Source organism: Neolamprologus multifasciatus, chromosome 10 (assembly GCF_963576455.1).
Source record: "Neolamprologus multifasciatus chromosome 10, fNeoMul1.2, whole genome shotgun sequence".
NCBI lineage: Eukaryota > Metazoa > Chordata > Actinopteri > Cichliformes > Cichlidae > Neolamprologus > Neolamprologus multifasciatus.
The window spans coordinates 26420641-26440468 of NC_140448.1; the positions used below are offsets into that span (position 1 = coordinate 26420641).

Consider the following 19828-nt stretch of genomic DNA (forward strand, 5'->3'; position numbering starts at 1 on the left):
TTCAGTCTTTACTATCACACTTTTAGACCAGCTAGTTCAGAAATAACAAGGAGTTTGAACTCTTTGTAGTCTAAGTGACCACAAACATGGGTGACACTGCTTTGCTTTAATCTTCCAACCCACTTTCGATCAAATGGAACAGTTGTCCCTTTATTTCTGTCCTTTCAAAATAAATTGATAAAAATATGTACCAGAGAGGCAACAACAAGACAACCCCCGAGAAAGGAAATGGTTTCACAGGCGTTGGTCACAGACCACAGCTTTCTGCTTATCCTTCCTGATCTTTTCTCTAGTTTTGCTTTTAGCTGGTGTCCTTTTTCCCTGCTGGTAGCATGAGATAGCACGTGTTTCGCATTTAGTTGTACGCCGCTGCAAGAAGGTTGTTGTTGTGTCTCCAAACATGATCTCGAGGGTGTGGAGGAGATACCAGGAGATGGGTTGTTACACAAGCTAGACAAGGCCACAGGAGTACATCCACCCAGAAGCAGGGCTGGCATTTGCTCCGTTGTGCAATGAGGAGCGTGACAGTGGAAGTATCTAACAAAATAACCTCCAGCATGTTTCTGGCACTTGTTCCATGAGGGTGGCCTGACACTCTAGTGGCACCTTTGCTAATGGAAGTTACAAATATAACTATAGTTCTGGGAATTCACAGATAACTGCCAATGGCAGGGACCTACGTAGATGGGTCTCCTCGTGATCTGCGCAGGTCTGGAAATAAAATCGCGTGCATGATGAGGCGTGTATACTATAAATACTACGTGGTAGCTTACATCTGGTCTCTGGGAATCTTCTCACACTGAGACGTTTTTAGCCGTCAGCAGGTCTGACAGTCATCCTGGAATTCAGAGAATCATAGTTACCTTTGTAACTTCTGCTCTGATTCATTCCCCCCTGTCTGCCAGTGGGAGTAAACAATGCAGATGACTTGTACCAGTACTGTCACAAGGAACAACTTCCAGGTCAGCCAGCAGCAGAACAGCTGAAGCTAATGTGGGCTCTGAGGCCACATTAAGCTAGAAGAACCTAGCAAATGTGAAAGACGCTGCCCAGGATGCCACTGTTCACCAAGTAAAACACCACTCATTGCCACCCAGTGTGGCCACACCACTGATACAGTGGCAACTAACACCAGAATGGACCAGTGTATTTGCTGCTATATGCACCTGTTTTACTGAGTTCCTCCTGTTCTTCCCATTATAACATATAGAGAGCTGCTCTAATCATCTGTATGGATGCCTTCCATACTGCACTGGAACCATGAAATTATTCATTAAATTTGACAACAAATGTATTAAATAGTGAAACAATTAAATGTGTCATTAAATATATACAATAGGAATTAAAAAAAAATTTTTAAAGTTTAAATGAAATAAATTAAATGTATGTATTTCGTTAATTAGTTAATTCCAATTTAAATTTATTAACACATTTTATTAATTATTTAATGATGTATTTATTTAACACATTTTAGCACTCTAGGCCCTCCGTAGCCTTAATGCTGGTTACTTAAATAAAAATTTCTTGTGTCCCAAGTCAAAAATCTACATGTGTCTGCCTCTCCTGTCCTCACAGGTTAATGGCACACCAGTATCCGTACCATTTGTAACAGGGCTGATGACGCGCCTGTCCACATCTGAGGGTTTCATTGTCATCGACACACCCCAGGACATCCAGGTTCGCTACAACCACTTTAACACCCTGAGCATCACAATGGGCCAGCGGCTCCAGAACAAGGTGTGCGGCCTTTGTGGGAATTTCAATGGGGACCCCAATGATGACTACATCACCTCAAGGGGCAAGCCGGCTGTCAGCGCCCTGGAGCTGGCACAGAGCTGGAAGACCAACGGCATGCAGAACAGGTAGATGAGGCTCACAGATGGGGAGGAATTTACGTTCTTGTAAAAACCTTTGGCTGTTATCCCCAAAATATAAAAGGAAAAGTTAAGGTTACTTAATCCATAAGCCATGCGTCTGCAAGCATGTGCATGTCTTAAACCCTGGATATTAACTGGCTGTTGCTCGAACATATCACTTGTGCAAATCATTTATACAGATAATAGCAAACGGAGCAATTCTAACAGGGCATTTGCTCCTTCTTTGCTCGTGTCCTAATACCTTTGACAGTTGGATTTTGGTCTTTCTCCTCTAGTTGTGATGAGACCCAGTACGTGGCTTTGGCTCAGTCCTGCGACAACTCGGCCATCCTGGCTCTGCAGAGTGAAGATGCCTGTCAGAAGCTCACCCAGCTCAAAGGCTTCTTCCAGCCATGCCACGGCCTGCTGGATCCCCGTCCTTTCTACCAGTCCTGCTACCTGGATGGCTGCTACAATCATCGCAAGGCTCAGGTCTGTGGATCACTGGCCGCCTATGCAGAAGCCTGCCGGTCCATGGGCACCCTCACGACCAAGTGGATCACCCAAGAGAACTGCTGTAAGGGCACCGTGAACTTCTCTCAGACTCAATGCCCACGGTGGAAATAAACACAACTTTACACAAATATAAACCAGCGCTAATGCTGAATTTACCAGACGTATTTATTGATTCACACATTATGAGCTTAGTTTGCTAAGATTTCCAGATTGCCTTCCATCAAGACCACTGTGTTACTACAGTGAGACGTGAAATGTAAATTTGTTTGACTGCTTTGTCAGTATTAGATACATGCATGTTCTTAAAAACTTTGTGCCTTCATCTGTGTGACAGTTAACATTGTGTGTGGACCTGTCTTTAGCAGAATGGATCTATGACCCCTGTGCAGGAGAGATCTGCACAAACTTCACCTGTGAGCTGGAGAATGGAGGCGATCTGTGTGGCTGTCCGGAGTTACCCACCAACACTGAAGGTGAGTGCTTCATCCAGCTGCAATCACTCAGTTTTAAATATCTGACACTCTGTGTTACTTGATTCGCCATACATTTTAAAAGCTATTAAAAAATATTTTTTTAATTTAATCATGACTATGGTGATGTTGATGTTTGTTAGGCGAGGATGACATCATCCAAGCGGAGGTGACCTGTAAGCATGCTCAGATGCAGGTTTCCATCTCCAAGTGTAAGCTCTTCCAGCTGGGCTTTGAACGGGAAGATGTCCGGATCAACGACGAGCACTGCGCTGGCATTGAGGGAGAGGACTTCATCTTCTTCCACATTAACAACACTAAGGGACACTGCGGTTCAATTGTACAGGTCAGTTTGCATTCGTTTGTGTTCCAGCGTGTTGGTCATCACTTTCAAAATGTGATAAAGCTCCTCGCATCTCAGTTTGGATACTTTTAGACACTAAAATGTTGTCGTCAACACGATCTACCAGGGGTCTCAAACTCCAGTCCTCGAGGGCCGGTGTCCTGAAACTTTTCCATGTGTCACTGTTACAACACACCTGAATGCAATTAGTAGTTCATTAGCAAGACACTATAGAACTTGACTGCATGCTGAGGTGGCAATTCAGCCATTTGATTCATGTTACAGCAGCTCATGAGTGAATGAAAATGGTGCAATAAAACTTTACTTTACTAAAACTGTACTTTTAGAAGTAAATTTTTCCAAACACTTACTGTATTTTCCGGACTATAAGGCGCACTTAAAATCCTTTAATTTTCTCAAATTAAAGGATTATAAGTGCGCCTTATAATCCGGTGCACCGTATGTATGAATTCTGGTTGTGCTTACCAGTGTTGGGACTAACGCGTTATTAAGTAACGCGTTACAGTAACTACGTTATTATTGTGGTAACGAGCACGGTAACTAGTTATTATGCCAAAATCAGGAACGCGTTAGTCGTTACTGGGATTTAGATAGGGTCGTTACTCGTTACTTCGTGTGGCGGCTATCGCGGAGCTTCCACAGATTCTGTAACATTAGCAAGTGGTGGAGGCCAGCGGGTGGATGAGGGAAAGGGGACGCAGAAGGAAAAGAGACCTGAGGCGGCCGCCGGTCCAAGTGTGAACTGAACTACAGGTAAGAAGTTATGACCTGCAGTCTATCTGGGTCAGATATAAACCAAGTTTAGGTGGAGTTTATTTTCGTTATTCTGACTTTTTCCGTACTGCGTACTAGCTAGCATGACGGAGTTTCTATACAGCTGGGTGGGTGCTATGAAGTTAATGTTGAACTTTATTTTGTTCATAAGTTATTAGAGTTGCCAACCGTCCCGTCTGGTATTCAGAGAAAATATTACGCGTTTCTTATTGAGGTGAAAAAGAACAGTTTGTCCCGTAATTCAGCTACAATGAAAAAGACACAAAGCTGGAGTTATTCTGTGTCTTTGCTGCACAGCTGCCTCTTCTTCTTTCATTCTCCCCCCTCCCTCCCCCGTTTCTACTTCAATCATGAAAACTGATCAACGATCAGCTGATCGGCTCTCTTGTTTGTTTATCGCCCACTTTGCGCCAGAAAGAGGAAACCAGCCGATGTCACGTTAAACAACAGCAGCACGTTTAAGCTTGATCAGCTGTTGTTAGAATTTATTTAATATTAATTTCTAGTATCAGCTGATTTTTGCTGGAGCCACAGCTGCAAAAAAGCTGCTGGTCATGATGTCGGTTTGGTTATCTGGTGAGAGGGAAACATGAAGATGAAACCAGGAGATGTCCTTACTGAATCATCAGAGCTGAACAGGTGATGGAGAAACAGGTTTACCTTTTAGGTGACATGAATGAGTTGAAGGGAAGTTATGAACTGTTTCTGAGAGACAGATAACCCCAGGATCCTTGTCTAAGTAGCTGACAGCTGGTAACTGTGCAGGTGCGGATCTAGCAAAGTTTTGCCAGGGGGGCCAAGTAGGGCATTAACAGGGAGAGGTGGGCACAAAGAAATACTTTTCTTTCTTATTCTCATTTAAAATGTCTAGCTTTTAAAAAGTAATTATCTGAATCTTACAACAAACGATTGATAGATTGATGCATATATACCATCAAAAGAGTGAACATCACTGTCACAACAGCGTTTGTTTTCATTCAAAGGCTTTGTTGCGGCTCCTCCAACCTATGGCCGCGGCAGGCTAAACATGAGGACACAGATGACGCGCAACAATGAACACATAAAATACACTTCTGTACCTTTTGCTCCTTTTATTCCACATGCAACTGTCCCATATACAAATCAGTGCCTGGGATTAACTTATTAAACAAATGCACAGATATAATACATCAAAATAATTCAAGCTGCGCTCAAGCTGCGCTCAAGTTGCGGTCAACAGAAAGTTCTGCCTCATGCTCACCCTACCTTTCTGCTCATCAACAACAGGTGCTGTGAACAGGTGAGTGCAACCACATTTATTATCTACCACACCCATGAGACATGCCCCACACCCGTGCACCAATACAGTGAGTCCATTTAAACCAACCCACATAATCAAAAAAGGAACAACTCATATGGCTCCTACAGGCTTTATGATTTTTCCTATAATGGTGGGCCGGTCTCTAGTCAAAATGCCCGGGCCGATTTTTTGTCCCAGTCCAGCCCTGTATGCAGCTCATCTGCAGTCTAGTGTTACCTAAATCTTCCTATTTAGAAGGCAGAATTTCCGAGTTCTGAGTACAATCAAAGCACCACGACTGCAGTTTTCATGTTGGATGTAAAAGGTGCACATGACGCTGTGACGTAGGCTAGAATCATGGCAGCAGTCAATGACGGTCCAGGCGTGGGATTTCTCTCGTGGAAATATGCACATTATCTTTTCCTTTCTATTGGTAGGTGGCACAGTGCACTTGTGGCAAATAAGCAAGCTAGAAGACTGGCAAAGTTATGGAAGCAACACATTAACAAGAGAATTCTGAGTAAAACCAGTTACTTTCCCTAGTAACTAGTTACTTTGAAAGTAACGAGTAACTTGAAGTAACTGAGTTACTTTTGATAGAAGTAACTAGTAATGTAACTAAGTTACTATTTTAAAGTAACTTACCCAACACTGGTGCTTACTGATCTTGAACCGATTTTATGTGGTACACGGCGCTCAAAAATCTGTCAAAAAATGTTTTACTATGACTTTGGTAAGCTACGAAGCTGCACCGCTTGATGGTGTCGGAGCATTACAGCTACCGTAGTCAGGAGCCTCGCGGAGTAATCTGGGTCCAAAACTCCATCCGCTTCAGGTCCAAAGTCAAACGAACACTGCAGCATCACTGAGAGTTAAAAACTGTCTAAATTCTTTCATCTTTAATAAAATGATAAGAGCTGCTGCTTTACCAGGTGTAACAATTAAGTTTAATGTCCAGACATCCATGAAAACAGAATGTATTAAATTTAACAGAGTTAGAAGTTAGCAGGAAGTTAGCTCGCTAGTTTCCACCTAAACATAATATAGCATGTTCTGACTGCGAGATTTCTAAAAAAAAAAATGCAAATGTACAGCTCTGCTATCACTTCCAACTTAAATGAAGACAGAAAACTAAACAGCAGTGACTTTTGTGGGGTTGCTACATGGTGGCTAGCGACACAGCTATGTTAGCATAATATAAACACAGTGAAGCTAGAGGATGAATGCTAACTTTTTCCACTCGCTAAAAGTTAATGGGAGAGTTCCCAATGGTTAGGGACAAATGCAATCACATGGCAGGATGCTGTAAACAGACCAAACTTCAGTCAGGAGAACAACTGAGATAATCCATCCACAATACGAGGTTAGTCATTAATATATTGCAACAACACGGGAATAGAGCAGCTGCAAGAGAATTCAGCTATAGTGAATCAATGGTACGGAAGTGGAGACAGGAAGAAGAATGAGTTGAGTAAAGTTTGATTATCTGACTGTTTAGTTTCACTTAATGCGCCTCATAATCCGGTGCGCCTTATGGTCAGAAAAATACGGTACTTAAATTTAGTTGATTAGGGTTAGGGGTTGACATTTCAGCATGCAGTTAAGTTCTATATTCTTGCTAATGACCTACTAATTTTATTCAGGTGTGTTGCACCAGGGACACATGGAAAAGTTTCAGGACACTGACCCTCGAGGACTGGAGTTTGAGACCCCTGGTCTACACTATCTTGGAAGCGACACTTGCAGCATTTTAACTGAAACTGCCACAACACGTGCCAATGAATAATTTTGCCACTGCTCGCTGGCTGGCTAGGTGGCACTGGCACAGACAACCTGCCCCCTTCCTATTGGCTGAAAATTGTTTGGTAGACCCGCCCCTTCGATTGTCTACCCCTGCTCATCAGTGTAAAAGATCTTATGCACTCCAAATTTGATGTCCACTTGTGAGAAGATTGGCAACTCATGAATGTGTTCCTCATGTGAATAATCTTTTTCACTTTAAAGTGATCAACAGGGTCTTATGACTTCCTCAGATTTATGTTGCTTCTTTATATTTATTGCTGATGTCTTTCCTCCATCGCATTAACACACCTGAATGTTGCAAACCAGAAAACTGTACAAAATTTCTGCTTTTATAGACGTGCGTTAGCAGCTCCTGGCTCTTAAATCCTCATAATTCTGGCTAATTCCGGCTAATGTTTTTGATGAATAAATTATTATTTAATAATTTAATTGTTATTATTATTAAATGATTAGTTTTTATGATGTCTTCTGTCTGTATGCTGTTTTACATTTTTTTGTATGGGTGAAATCAAAAGCAGCAGCTAGGATAATTTGTTCCTTTAATGTAGAAATTTGAAATTATGAGTCACCTACGCTTTATTTCTCTTACAGTCCAACGGCACACACATCATGTATAAAAACACTGTGTGGATAGAAAGTGTGAACAACACTGGGAACATCATCACCAGAGACAAGACCATCAACGTGGAGTTTTCCTGCGCCTATGAGCTGGACCTGAAGATCTCACTGGAGACTGTCCTCAAACCCATGCTCAGGTCAGGCAGCAGAACACAAATATGCACCAACAAGTGCGGCACAACGGCTGACCGCTTGGATAGTCATTTCTTTTTCCTTTTTTCTCCAGCGTCATTAACCTGACCCTACCGACTCAGGAAGGAAACTTCATTACCAAGATGGCTCTGTATAAAAACTCCTCGTACCGCCATCCATACAGAGAGGGGGAGGTGGTGCTCAGCACTCGAGACATCCTGTACGTAGGCGTCTTTGTGGAAGGAGCGGATGAAAACCAGCTCATCCTTATAGTGAATATGTGCTGGGCCACGCCGTCGCGCTACAGCAGTGATCGACTCCGCTACATCATCATTGAGAGAGGGTGAGGTTTATTTAGTCCTGGACCAAAAATGCTCAAAAGAGAGGTGGGAAAAAAAAGATTTTATTTCATGTCTTAAACTCAACAGTTTTTCTTTGGCCTTCTTTTTCTCTTTATGTAATCCAAGATGAAGTTGAGGTGTGATTGGTGTAAACTATGTAGCTCTTTATGAAGCATATGGGTTCACTACAGTCTGCTGCTTTACAGTCTGATCCACACATTTTGAGAAAAAGAACATGAAGTTATAGATACAGTCACTGTGCATGCCCTTTGCATGCCCTCACTGTGCCGGCAGTGTCTCCGGGTACTTCCTCAACAGGCCACGCCACGGCATGTTAGTTAAATTGGTTTTTCTAAATTTACGTGAGGTAGATAACGTGCTTGAGATGTTTAGAATAAAGCACTATGAATGTCATGGCCCAAAGGTTTTGCATTATTTTTCAATTCCTTCTTTATTGTTGTAACTTTTGGGTTCCTGTTTAATCTATTACTGTTTTATTATTGTATTAGTAAGTGTTGTTTCTAGTGATATTATTATAATTATTATTATACAATTGTTAAGTCTTTGATCCCTACTTTTACTATATAGTAATTCTAGTCCATAGTCCTGTCCAAGTCTTCTAAACTCGGTGATTAGTATTTGTCTTTTGTTCACGTCCTGCTTCATTTTTAAGGCTGAGTGTCTGTTTATGCCCTGCATTACTTTTACTTCCTTCCCCTCTTTTTTGTATTAATAACTTTGTCTTTCTTTCCCCTTGAATTAGTTCATCCAGGTTTAGCATGTCCTCTAAACCCTCCCTGCGTCAGTTATGGTTGTTGTTCCTTTCCTACTTTAGTTTTGCATCTTTCCTGTATGACTTTTCACCTGTTTCCAAGAAACACTACTTCCATGACTATTTATACACACTCAAGAGTTATCTCCTTAGTCATGTATGTGTATAAATAGTCCTGCGCTCTACTTTGTCTTCATTGTGTCATCTATCTGGTCCTGCGGGTACTTCTTAGTTATGCACGCATGCTCGGGTCTTTCTCATGCCTTTGCATTTGTGATCAGTGTTTGGACTCCCTTTTAAGACTTTGTTTAGTTTAGATGTTGACATTATCCATATTAAAAGCTCACCTTTTGTTGACCGTTCTGCCTCCCAAGTCCCACAACCACCTTCTTGACTACAGCACATTTAATATCTTGCATATTCTAGGTGCCCAAACATTAAGGACAATACCATTGGCATGGCAGAGAACGGCGTATCACTCACCTGCCGCTTTCACGTCACCGTCTTCAAGTTCATCGGGGATTACGATGAAGTCCACCTGCACTGTGACGTTTCTCTGTGCGACTCAGAGACGAACGCCTGCAAAGTGGTGAGTAAATCGAGAAGAGCAATAAAAATCAGAAAGCGTCCCGCTGTGTGTTTGGGTGTTGACGTATCAATGAACTGTGTGTGCAGAACTGTCCACATAAGAGAAGAATGTACTCAGAGGACAGTGACCATAAAGAGCACATACTGTCTGTTGGACCCATAAGAAGAAGAGGTGAGCATAGTTTTAGATAGAAAATAGCTTATTGGGTAAAGTACACACTTTAGAGTTTATTGTTTAAGTAATCTATGGAAAAACAAAAAGCCGTAGGTTAGCGTTTGATGTGTTTTCAGAGTCTGACTGGTGTGAGGAGAACAATGGAGGCTGTGAGCAAATCTGCACCAGTAAGGCCGCTGGGCCCATCTGCAGCTGTGTGACTGGGATGCTGCAAAGAGATGGGAAGAGCTGCCGGGGTAAGGACAACAAAAACACACATATGCATTCTACAAATACCTAATTTTAAGGTTTTTTTCCCGCCTTATTGAATCATAGCATGACCTAAACCGCGGCAATATCAGCCCCAGAAAAACAGAAACTACACATGAGGGTCACCAAGCAGGTTTTGCATGTTTCTCAATAGTTTACAGTTTCCATCATGTTTCACACAATTGGAGTGATTGAAGCAAAGCTAATAAAGTTTAAGTCTTGTAGATACAGCCACTAGACACCTTGTAAGTACCAGATTAGACTCCTTTATGCCTTCAGAACTGCTTTTATCCATGATGTCAATCTCCACCTCAATGTGCTCCACTGGACTGAGATCTGGCGAATGTGGAGGCCCTTTGAATACAGAGAACTCACGTGCCGTGTCCCTTTATAACCACAGTGCCCGTGGTCAAAAAGGAACGGCATGGTCAGCAGCAAACGGTGCCAAGAATATGTCCCTTCTTCTCTGAATTCTGGCATCATCAAGGTTTTTCCAGCTAGAGAAATGCCACTCACTGGAAATTGTATCTTTTTCAGACTGTTTCTCTGTAAACTCTAGAACTGCTTGTGTGGGAAAATCCCAGCTTATCAGCAGTCTCTGAATAATCAGACCAGTCTGGCACCAACAACCATACCCTGTTCAGTCACTTCAGTCACCTTTTATCCCCATTCTGATGCTCACTTTAAACTTCAGCAGGTTGTTTGATTCATGTCTGCATGGCTAATAATGAGTTCCTGCCGTGTGATTAAATAATTAGACATTTGCATTAATGAGCAGTTGAACGGTGCAACTAAAAAAGCGGGCACGTTTCTGTGCATTAAATCATAAAATTTAGGGCGTTTAACTTAATTATTAGTTAATAGATTGGTTCATATGAATTCCATATATTTATAACTCTTGTAGCTTTTGCATGTTGCACACAAACTAAACTGGTAATTTGTAAAAACCAGTAGCATTAAGACAGTATTTCCACCACATGCACATTTCACAAATGTTGTCACACTCCCTTCTTTTTTTCCAGCCGTGAGCTCAAGCAGTGACATCACACCTGCGATTCCTCTGCTGAGCGTCAGCGCTGCGATCTCCGTGCTCCTGGCTCACCTTCACACTCTTCTCCTCTCCTAACGCTCTGTGAGCTAAGAGAAGGCAATAAATGACAAAGATCAAACACACAAAAAGACTTGAATATGCACAAAGTATCATCATTGATTAGCCAGTAGATCAGCTGTGTTTCAGCCAGAAAGTCAAGACAGAATATACTGTACACAGACTAATTTTTGTCTCCACGTTTCATTGATAAAAGGTAAGTCAGTTTTCTAGATACATGGACAGTCAGTCAGTTTCACTGCTTTATTGTGTTTTTCTTCATCCCCATCTGCTCCCTTATTTACATTTATCAGGACTCCCACTGTTTATCACTCACCTAAAGCCACTATGTGTAGATGTTTTCATGTGATTATAACATATTTTTACAAATTTCTCTATAGGAAATTAACATATTATGCATGCTACCACCAGATGGTGCCAAAGAAAGTAATTTTCCAATCCTAGACATACAAACTTGAAGGTACAACAGCTAAAATCACACAGTGATGTTTATGGAAAGACAATGGCTAAATTAAAAAGAAACAGTAATATAACTGATTAGTTAAAAAAGGCATAATTGTAAATCATCAGGGAATGTGAAATGTGATCCCACCTGTTTGTATTTATACCTGATATTATTCTACAGTCACACTAAGGAAAGCAGTGGCTGGAGATCATGACTGTGTGCAATGAACTTGCGAATTTTTTGCCATTGAAATTGTTGCTTCAAAGACAGGATCGGGTCTATGACCTCTTAGTCAGATGCCATCTTTAAAATGACCTTAGCGTAACAATAAGACGACGTCAGTCTGCTATCGTTCAATTGAATGCACTCAAACTGGCAACTGCATTCAGTCTGTTTGTGATAATATAGTGATTATGAATCAATCTGCTGCAAATCACATTCAAATCAAACTTATATTAATCAGAAATTCCCACTAACTACACTCCACCATAAACGGTGACGTAGCTGCCGCTTATAACCAGAATACAACTAGTTGATTACAGCGTGCTAGCAATTTGTCTGTGTTTGCAAACTTTTACCAATCTGTCTGAGAGTGATCGGTTGCTTGGAGACAGGTTGCCTCCCACCAGGCAATGTTTGCAACTACCTTGCAATAGAAAAAAAAACTATATGTTTGCACTAAGTACTTGCAAGTAAAAAGTAAAAAAAGCAACAAAACACAGCAGTAATCAGGCAACCATCAGTTTTGACTGTTTTTACTCCAGTGTGAACTATTCATAAATCCCATTCTGTCCAAACTGTGATCAGATCTTAATGAGTAGGTGGGGTGCAACAACTAGAAACCCTCATGATTGTGATTTAATTGATTTACAGAGCCATCAAAATGTAAACATCAAACTATTTTATTATTAATTTATGAATAAATGACATTTAAATAACTGTAAATTTCCTGTTTCTCAGTGGAGAGGTTTATTAAAGTTACCTTTTATATTTTAAACTTATAATCAGATGAAACAAAAAAGTAAAATAGAAACTTTTAATTTGAATATATATATTTTTAATTAAATTACATTTTAAAACCAAGCAGTTAATAGTTATTGTGCTGACTTGACGTCATTCAGGGGTCACGAGGTCACATATTCATGACATTTGGATCGAAATGGGAAAGAAGCTTGTTTATAAGTACCATAAACTATAAATAAAAGATGGGCATGGCAAAGTCCAGTCTTTGAAACCTTGAACTGAGGATTTGCTGCCTTGGTGTGGTGAGACTGGGTGTGAGGACTGAAGGGTGCAGCTGACCGAAAAACCAAATGTGCTTTATGTTCGTGGGCTCGCTAATCCCGTGTTGGGCCTGACCTAAAGCATACCCTGGTCTGACAACCATGCAGAAACAGTAGCCCCTTCCTGACGCTTAAGCTTAAACTCCCTGGGCTTCACTTTTATACTCAGCCTGAGGTTGGCGCTATTCTGCTACTCATGTGATCGTGTACTTTCATTTAGTATTTTGAGAGTCTCCCCAAAAGTATGATGCTGTTTTATGGACTTTACAGCTCAGGTGTGACTTTTTGATGAGAAGCTTAAGAGAGGAAGAAGAGCTGATGTTACTGTATGTAACATTTAAACATGCTGTTTCTTAAAAAAAATGGCAAAACTGTACAGATTTCATTAAGAAACTGGCAACTGAGCATCTGCAGATCTGTGTCAGAGTGCAAACCTTTACCCAGAAACGAGCGATCAAACTTTATCTTATATAATTGCTTCCTAACTGTACGGTTTATTGCTCTGAACCAATAAAACCTACAGCAGGTTATGGTTGAAAAGGAGGTTAGGGATTATCTAAGAAGAAAACTGTGTGAAAGGGTGATGCATTGTGAAGTGAAGTATTTATGTGTGAAGTATCTGTTTAAAATGTTAATCAGCCACAACATTAAAACCACCCGCCTGATGTTGTGCACAGATCTGACTCGCTGCACCTCAGGGGGCGCCCTCTAGTGCCTGGCAATGGGACTTTGACTCCTTTGGCGTCTGTATGCTTTCGAGTGGGGCCACTACCGTGGATTAGAACCGCAGTCTGTCCTAAACCTTAAAAAGTTGCTTTGTTGCCTAAATTTAACCAAACTGCAATTGACGGTTAATTTTTTCTTAAAGAAACCCAAAGTTTCCCATCAAAAAATTGCATTTTAACTAGTTGATCAATATTTTTCACTTCACCTGCGTGAGTGGTTTTGATGATGTTGCTTTACTGGTGTAATTTTTTACCTTTTTATGTTAGTACCCAGGATGAGGGGGACAGGGGATGAGTTTAGCTGTGCCATTAAAAACCCAATTTTTGTGTCATTTCTGAACTAATTAGTTTCGGTCTCCTCGTGCCTTTCAGTGTACTTTCTAACACTCATTGCATGAATTCAGTTTGAGGAGTGGAGCAGGTGTCGGATGGTTTATCTGCAGCTCACAGTCAGCTGCTTTTAAAGGTTTAAATGTCAATAAACGTCAACCACACATCTTACAGATCCTTCAAAGTTCTTCCGAACTCTGACACTTTGGTGCAGTTACACAAAATAAAAAGCAAACAGAGTAGTTGTTGCCTTTTGTGTACAAATGTACAGTCCTGGTCAGTTTGGTGGTTTGTGTCATCGCTGACCTTTTTAAATAATCGGTATCTTTTTTGTGTGTGTTGTTTAAAACTAAGTGACTAAAAAGGTGTTTTATTCTTTGAGAGCAGCACCACCCTGCTATAAATAAATGAAGACGTTCTCAAAGTCAGTGTGAGTCACGCATTATTTCATCCAGAACATGCAGCCCTGCGAGAGAGGTCGGGGTTGCGAAGCAGAGCTCTTCATTTGCTGGTCAGAGGCGACACTTACTCATAAACACAGCATTAAAATGTCACTTGTCACCTGAAGAAAAAAAATTGAAAGGCTACATCTTTGGTTGTGTTTCACTGTAAAGTTATTCCTGACGCTGAGTAAACATCCACTCCAAGCTGCTGTCTCCTAGCAACAAGCTCCAGCTACAATTAAGTGATGTGTCATCCAGTCCTCACTCATGACTGTGCCAATGTCAGGATCTGTTTAAATTCTTTCCACAGTGCAGGGAGTCGCTCCTTTGAAGGATTTCTGTTCGCTGTCGTCATCCGCCGACTGTCAGTGACATCTCACTGCAGCTGACTGTTAATGAGGATGTAGGCGGATGGAGGAAGGTGAGGCTGCAGCGGTCAAACGAGTTGGGCAGAAAAGACAGTAACAAACCATCAACTAATCCGTTTAATTTGCCTTAAGAGTATAAAAAAAGAGAGCGATGAGCTACTGGGCCTGTTTCAGGTAGGGTCTGGTTCATATCGACCCCTTTAAATGAAATTTCACCTGTATGCTGAGAACAGGTGACCTGTGAGGGGAAACTTATTTAAACACACAAGCAAAGCACAGGCTTAGAAATTTATAGCCAATTTACAAAGTAACACTCTTAGGCATTAGACACAGGCTAAACCACCTGCCTTCCCTCCATTGTTGCCTCTGCGCTTCCCCTTCAAACCTTCTGTTTGTGAGTTTAGTAATATAAACAGGGATTATTTTGAACTGCAAATCAGACAAAGCTACTCTGACAGAACCAAAGAAAAAAAACACGCGGCTGAAAATTAGAATACCAGGTCCACTTTAAGGTTGTTTTGGAGCAACGGTAACCCACATAATTTCCTTAGGGATTAATAAAGTATTCTGATTCTGATTTTGGTGTGCTAACAAGCTAGCATGCAGCTGCAAAGTTCTGCTGTCACCTCGTGAGTCCAGTGGCTCCTGCAGCACGCTGTGCCTCTCTGGTAGGAAGGCAGCTTAAAGAGTACAGCCAGAGGACACAGTTTTTGGCATTTCAGTTATGAATTTCAACACAAAATGGTTTAACTGAAGACTGAAGCAGTTGCAGTTCCTCATAAAGTCCAAGTACCAACTGAGCTGAGAGGAAAGTGAAGTACTGCCAGCAACACATGAGGAGCTGCCAAATGCTTCACACTCACCCCGCACTTGTTAACACACAAGTGCTTTGATGTAAGAGTACACATTAAGGAAACGCTTTGCACAAGGAGACACAATTTCACACTGAAAAGAGACGGAAACTGCAGTTAACAGCTGATTTAGGACTCTAGACGATCCTCTTTTTCTTTACTAGCAACAATCTTTAAGTGCCCACAGAGGCATTTTGACCTGGCAAATATTCAAAGCAAATATTTTCTCGCAAGAATAATTTGGTAAACTTGCTGCTTTTAATTTTGCTTTTAGTTGAAGCAGAAGGGAAGCTGGGAAATGCCTGAGATAAAAGGTTAAGCTGGCCTGCTCTGCCACACACAGGTCAGTGGGGGCACTGATTATGTAAATATCATACAAAGGTGCTCTGTTTATATGTTGCTAGTGAAAACAAAGTTGAAGCGCGAGGCCTAGTTTCCCTCCCATACAAAGTCTATTCTGTGTCCATGGTTATGTAAGTTTGTAGGAGTGTGTATTTCTGGGTGTGAACATGTGCTCGTGAATCACACTTCCAGATAAAATTGTTACCTATTGTCATTAAATATATTCTGCACTTAAAGCCTTCTTTTAATTACCAGAGGCACGCACATATTCTGCCCTCTGATTTATCCAGGGGCCTCCAGCTCCCTGCAACCCTACTTAACCATTTAGGAGTTTAAAAACTGGATGGATGGGTAAAACTGGAGAGGGTAGTAGTGTCCAGAGAGCCCTGAATTGTCCTTCAGGAATGTTCAGTGTATTTGCTACCTCAGCAGATAAGCAGATTCTTATCTGTACAGTGAGCTTTACCTCGCTGTGGGTTACAAAACCGGCCGTGCGACAGTGTGCAGAGCTCCGTCAGCTGGATTTGCATTCCATCTAAATAAAAGGCAAACACTTATTATGCAATTAATGGTCCATTTAACTCTTTACCCATTGAAAGCCAACGAGCAGTAACTAATCCTTGCTTCTCTTTTCTGAACAGAGCACTTTCTGCCATATCGCAGGCCTGTTTATAGACTGGGTGTGCATTAGAAGTTATTGAGCGTGGTCTCTGCCTATGCAGCTACTCTTGGAAAAACCTGAAAACGATTCTACTGGTCTTCAAACCACGTCTTTATTGATATATACCGAGGTGTCAAAACTCGCCATGACAGTTTTGACACCTATCATGGCGAGGTGTCAAAACTTGCCATGAAGGGTACTGGGAGGGTTGTGAAATGTTGTCTTTACGGTGGAAAGAGTTAAGCGGTCAGGTTCCTCCTTTCTTTTCTTGAGTAATTCTTGCAGCAGCTCTTCGTCAGTGCATTTCCTGTCTGCAGTACGAATGTGGGACAGACCTGTGAAAGAAGTGCCAGCCATGATCACAAGAACCTGGTAGTTTTAATGTGTAATCCTAACAGACTCATTTGTGTACTTAAATCTAACTGAGTAACACATTTTGAATTAATCTGTGACCAGTATAGCTTCTTAGCTAGAAGTGTTGGCTAGTGTGGTCTTCTGCTGCTGCAGCCCATCTGCTTCAAGGTTTGATGTTTTCTGGATCCAGAGATGCTCTTCTGCATCTTGGCTATAATGAGTGGTTATTTAAATTACCATTGCCTTCCTGTCAGCCTGATGCAGTCTGGTTATTTTACACTGCTTGCTCCAGAGAACGGCTGCTCACCTGATATTTTCTCTTTTTTTTGTCAACGCTCTGGAAACGCTAAAGATGATTAGGTGGAAAAATCACTGTAAATCAGCTGTAAATCATCTGAAATATTTCGACAATCAGCAACCACGGCACGTTCAAAGACACTCTAATCACCTTTGTCCCGATTCACAGTTTGAACTTCGTCTTGATCATGCCCGCATGAGTTGCTGCCATGTGACCATAAGGCGTTTGAACTAAGAGGCTGAAGAACAGCTGCACCTCAGAAAGTGATCGGCGGGTGTAAAAGTATTGCATTTCTACTCACGCTGTCCTCCACAGTCACCAACCACAACAGGCCAAAGAATATCAGCGTGCATCTGTTCCTCATTTCATAACGCTGCTGGTATTTCATTGTTCTTTATTTGCTGCTCTTTGTGAAAGAAGCCAAGTGAGTGACTCAGTGTAAACTTTATGTAATTGCATAGTTTATAAGAATGGATTCCCTGGGTTTGTTCAGGCACGAGTATTTCCACAGGCACAAAGGCCTCGCCTGGGCGTGGAGCAGCAAAGTGGAAGTGTTTGCACGAGAGGATTAATGCCATCTTTAAAACAGGGTGTGATTTTGTTGCAATTGTTTCTTGTATAATTGTTTGGGGCAGAGCTGGCAGGGTGAATTTCCCTCACAGCGCCGACCTTAAACGCGCATTTGTTTTTTGAGTTAATTCATTTTTATGGCATGCATGTGCTCTGGCTGGTTGCATAACACAGCTTTCAGGCATGATTATTATTTAGAGGTCTTATCCCAGTGCTCGGTTCTTATCTGAATTTTATCAAGTGTAATTTCCCCCTGTTATTAATTCACCTTTGTTCAAACTGAGATACTTGAACGCTTCAATGCTGATGAGATTGTAACCTATAGGATACAATATATCTTTACAACCCCATATTTGTTTTTACAATACAAAAAAAATTATATCAAATGTTTAAACTGAGACGTTTCACTATGTCATGAAAGTATTCGCTTATTTTGAATTTTATGGCAGCAACGTCTCACAAAACTCAGGATGGCGTCAACAAAAGGCTGAAAGAGAAAGCAAGAAACAGCTGGAGGAACATTTTGAAACTGGTCAGGTTAACTGGCTGCAGATCAGTAACATGACTGGATATAAAAAGAGGATCTTAAAGAGGCAGAGTTTCTCAGAAGTGAAGACGGGCAGAGGATCACCAATCAGCAAAATAAATAAATGAAAACTCTACAAATTGCGAAACAACTTCAGAGTGATGGTCCTCAATGTGAAAATGTGAAGACTTCGAGTATTTCATCATCTACAGTCTATAAAATTATCAAGAGATTCAGAACATCTGGAGAAATCTAAGAGACAAAGCTGAAAATTTGTGTTCTGCATTAAAAACCACTTCCAGAAATCATCGTCTGTGAACACTGTGTCATTCACAGAGGTTAAAGCTCTCATGCAAAGAAAACGTCGCATGTGAAGATGATCCAGAAATGCTGCAGTCTTCTTAAAAGAGACTGAGCTGAAGTGGAAAACTGTTCTGTGCTCAGACGAGTCCAAGTTTTCTTTGTGGAGAACTTGAACACCACTCTCCCCGGACTAAAGAGGAGAGGGACCATCTGGTTTGCTATTAATCAACAGTCCGCTTGCTAAATACAATTTCCACCCATCTGTTGAAGCAACCTGGCAACACACAACCTGATTCAAAGAGTGTGTGCAGCTAATCTCACTGCAGACACCAGCTAGATGCTGAATGAATTAGCTGCTATCTTAGCGGCTGTTTGACTATTTAGGGTCTCGGTGCTTCAAAGTAAGTAGTGAACATTTAATAACAGATAGTGAACAAATAACAGCAAGTTGAGCCATTTTTGTAATTTTGGAGTTCTGAAATCGGCACAGCTGCGAACATTTTCAACATTTTCACTGATTCGAGCTTCCAGAATTATTAAAATAATCAAAATGTCTGATGCATCGTTCCAACTGGCTCTCTTCCACACCATGTTTGTTTATCCTGTCACTCTCCCATCACTGGTGGTAGAAGATGGCTGTCCCTCCCAGAGCCTGGTTCTGCCAGAGGTTTCTTCCTGTAAAAAAGGAAGTTTTTCCTTCCTGCTGTCATCAAATGCTTGTTTATACAGGGTCGTCTGATTGTTTAGGTTTAAATAATTATTAAATATTAAATAAATATATATGAATTGAACTGCAGGCAACAACCTATAAACATTTCCATCAAATTTATCTGAGGTGGACAAACAGCACTGGTCTCTATGTAATAAGCTGTGAGGGGCCGTCTACAAAGTGCAACACAGGAAAAACTAAGATACTTCAAAAATAAACATTTAAAAGCTCATCAAAATGATTTCACACATTTGTTTTCCTTTTGGTCAGCTCTCAGTGACACCAACTGCTCTAGTGACCAGCTGGTGACCACCTTGGCAACCACTGGTCGCTGTAGATAATTGTGTATTCCCAACCAGTTGGTGACTGGTTGTTGGGAGTCACTGGGTATTTTAATGTTGGTTTCATTTTCAGTTCTGGAGCCCGGTTGACCTCACAGCTTCGGTTTTATTTTTCAGGTATGTTTATTTACATGTAAAATATCTGAACACTTATCGTAAGGACTCAAGTAAACCCATTCCTTCGTATCGGGTTCACAGGTTGGCTTTGGACCAAACATCTGCAACACTTTCATC

General features: G+C 41.3%; 1 protein-coding gene across 1 annotated transcript in view; it reads left to right on the forward strand.

Moving 5' to 3' along the window:
• The window catches only part of tecta (tectorin alpha), a 35223-nt gene extending 15886 nt beyond the window's left edge, over window positions 1-19337 (forward strand). The window contains exons 14-23 of the mRNA XM_085173702.1: window positions 1576-1862; window positions 2153-2433; window positions 2735-2845; window positions 2986-3188; window positions 7654-7817; window positions 7907-8155; window positions 9352-9514; window positions 9601-9685; window positions 9805-9924; window positions 10960-19337. Of these exons, the coding sequence (XP_085029828.1) occupies window positions 1576-1862; window positions 2153-2433; window positions 2735-2845; window positions 2986-3188; window positions 7654-7817; window positions 7907-8155; window positions 9352-9514; window positions 9601-9685; window positions 9805-9924; window positions 10960-11063 (1767 nt within the window). The 3' untranslated portion in view covers window positions 11064-19337. The remainder of the gene's footprint in view (window positions 1-1575; window positions 1863-2152; window positions 2434-2734; window positions 2846-2985; window positions 3189-7653; window positions 7818-7906; window positions 8156-9351; window positions 9515-9600; window positions 9686-9804; window positions 9925-10959) is intronic.
• Window positions 19338-19828: the final 491 nt, after the last annotated feature.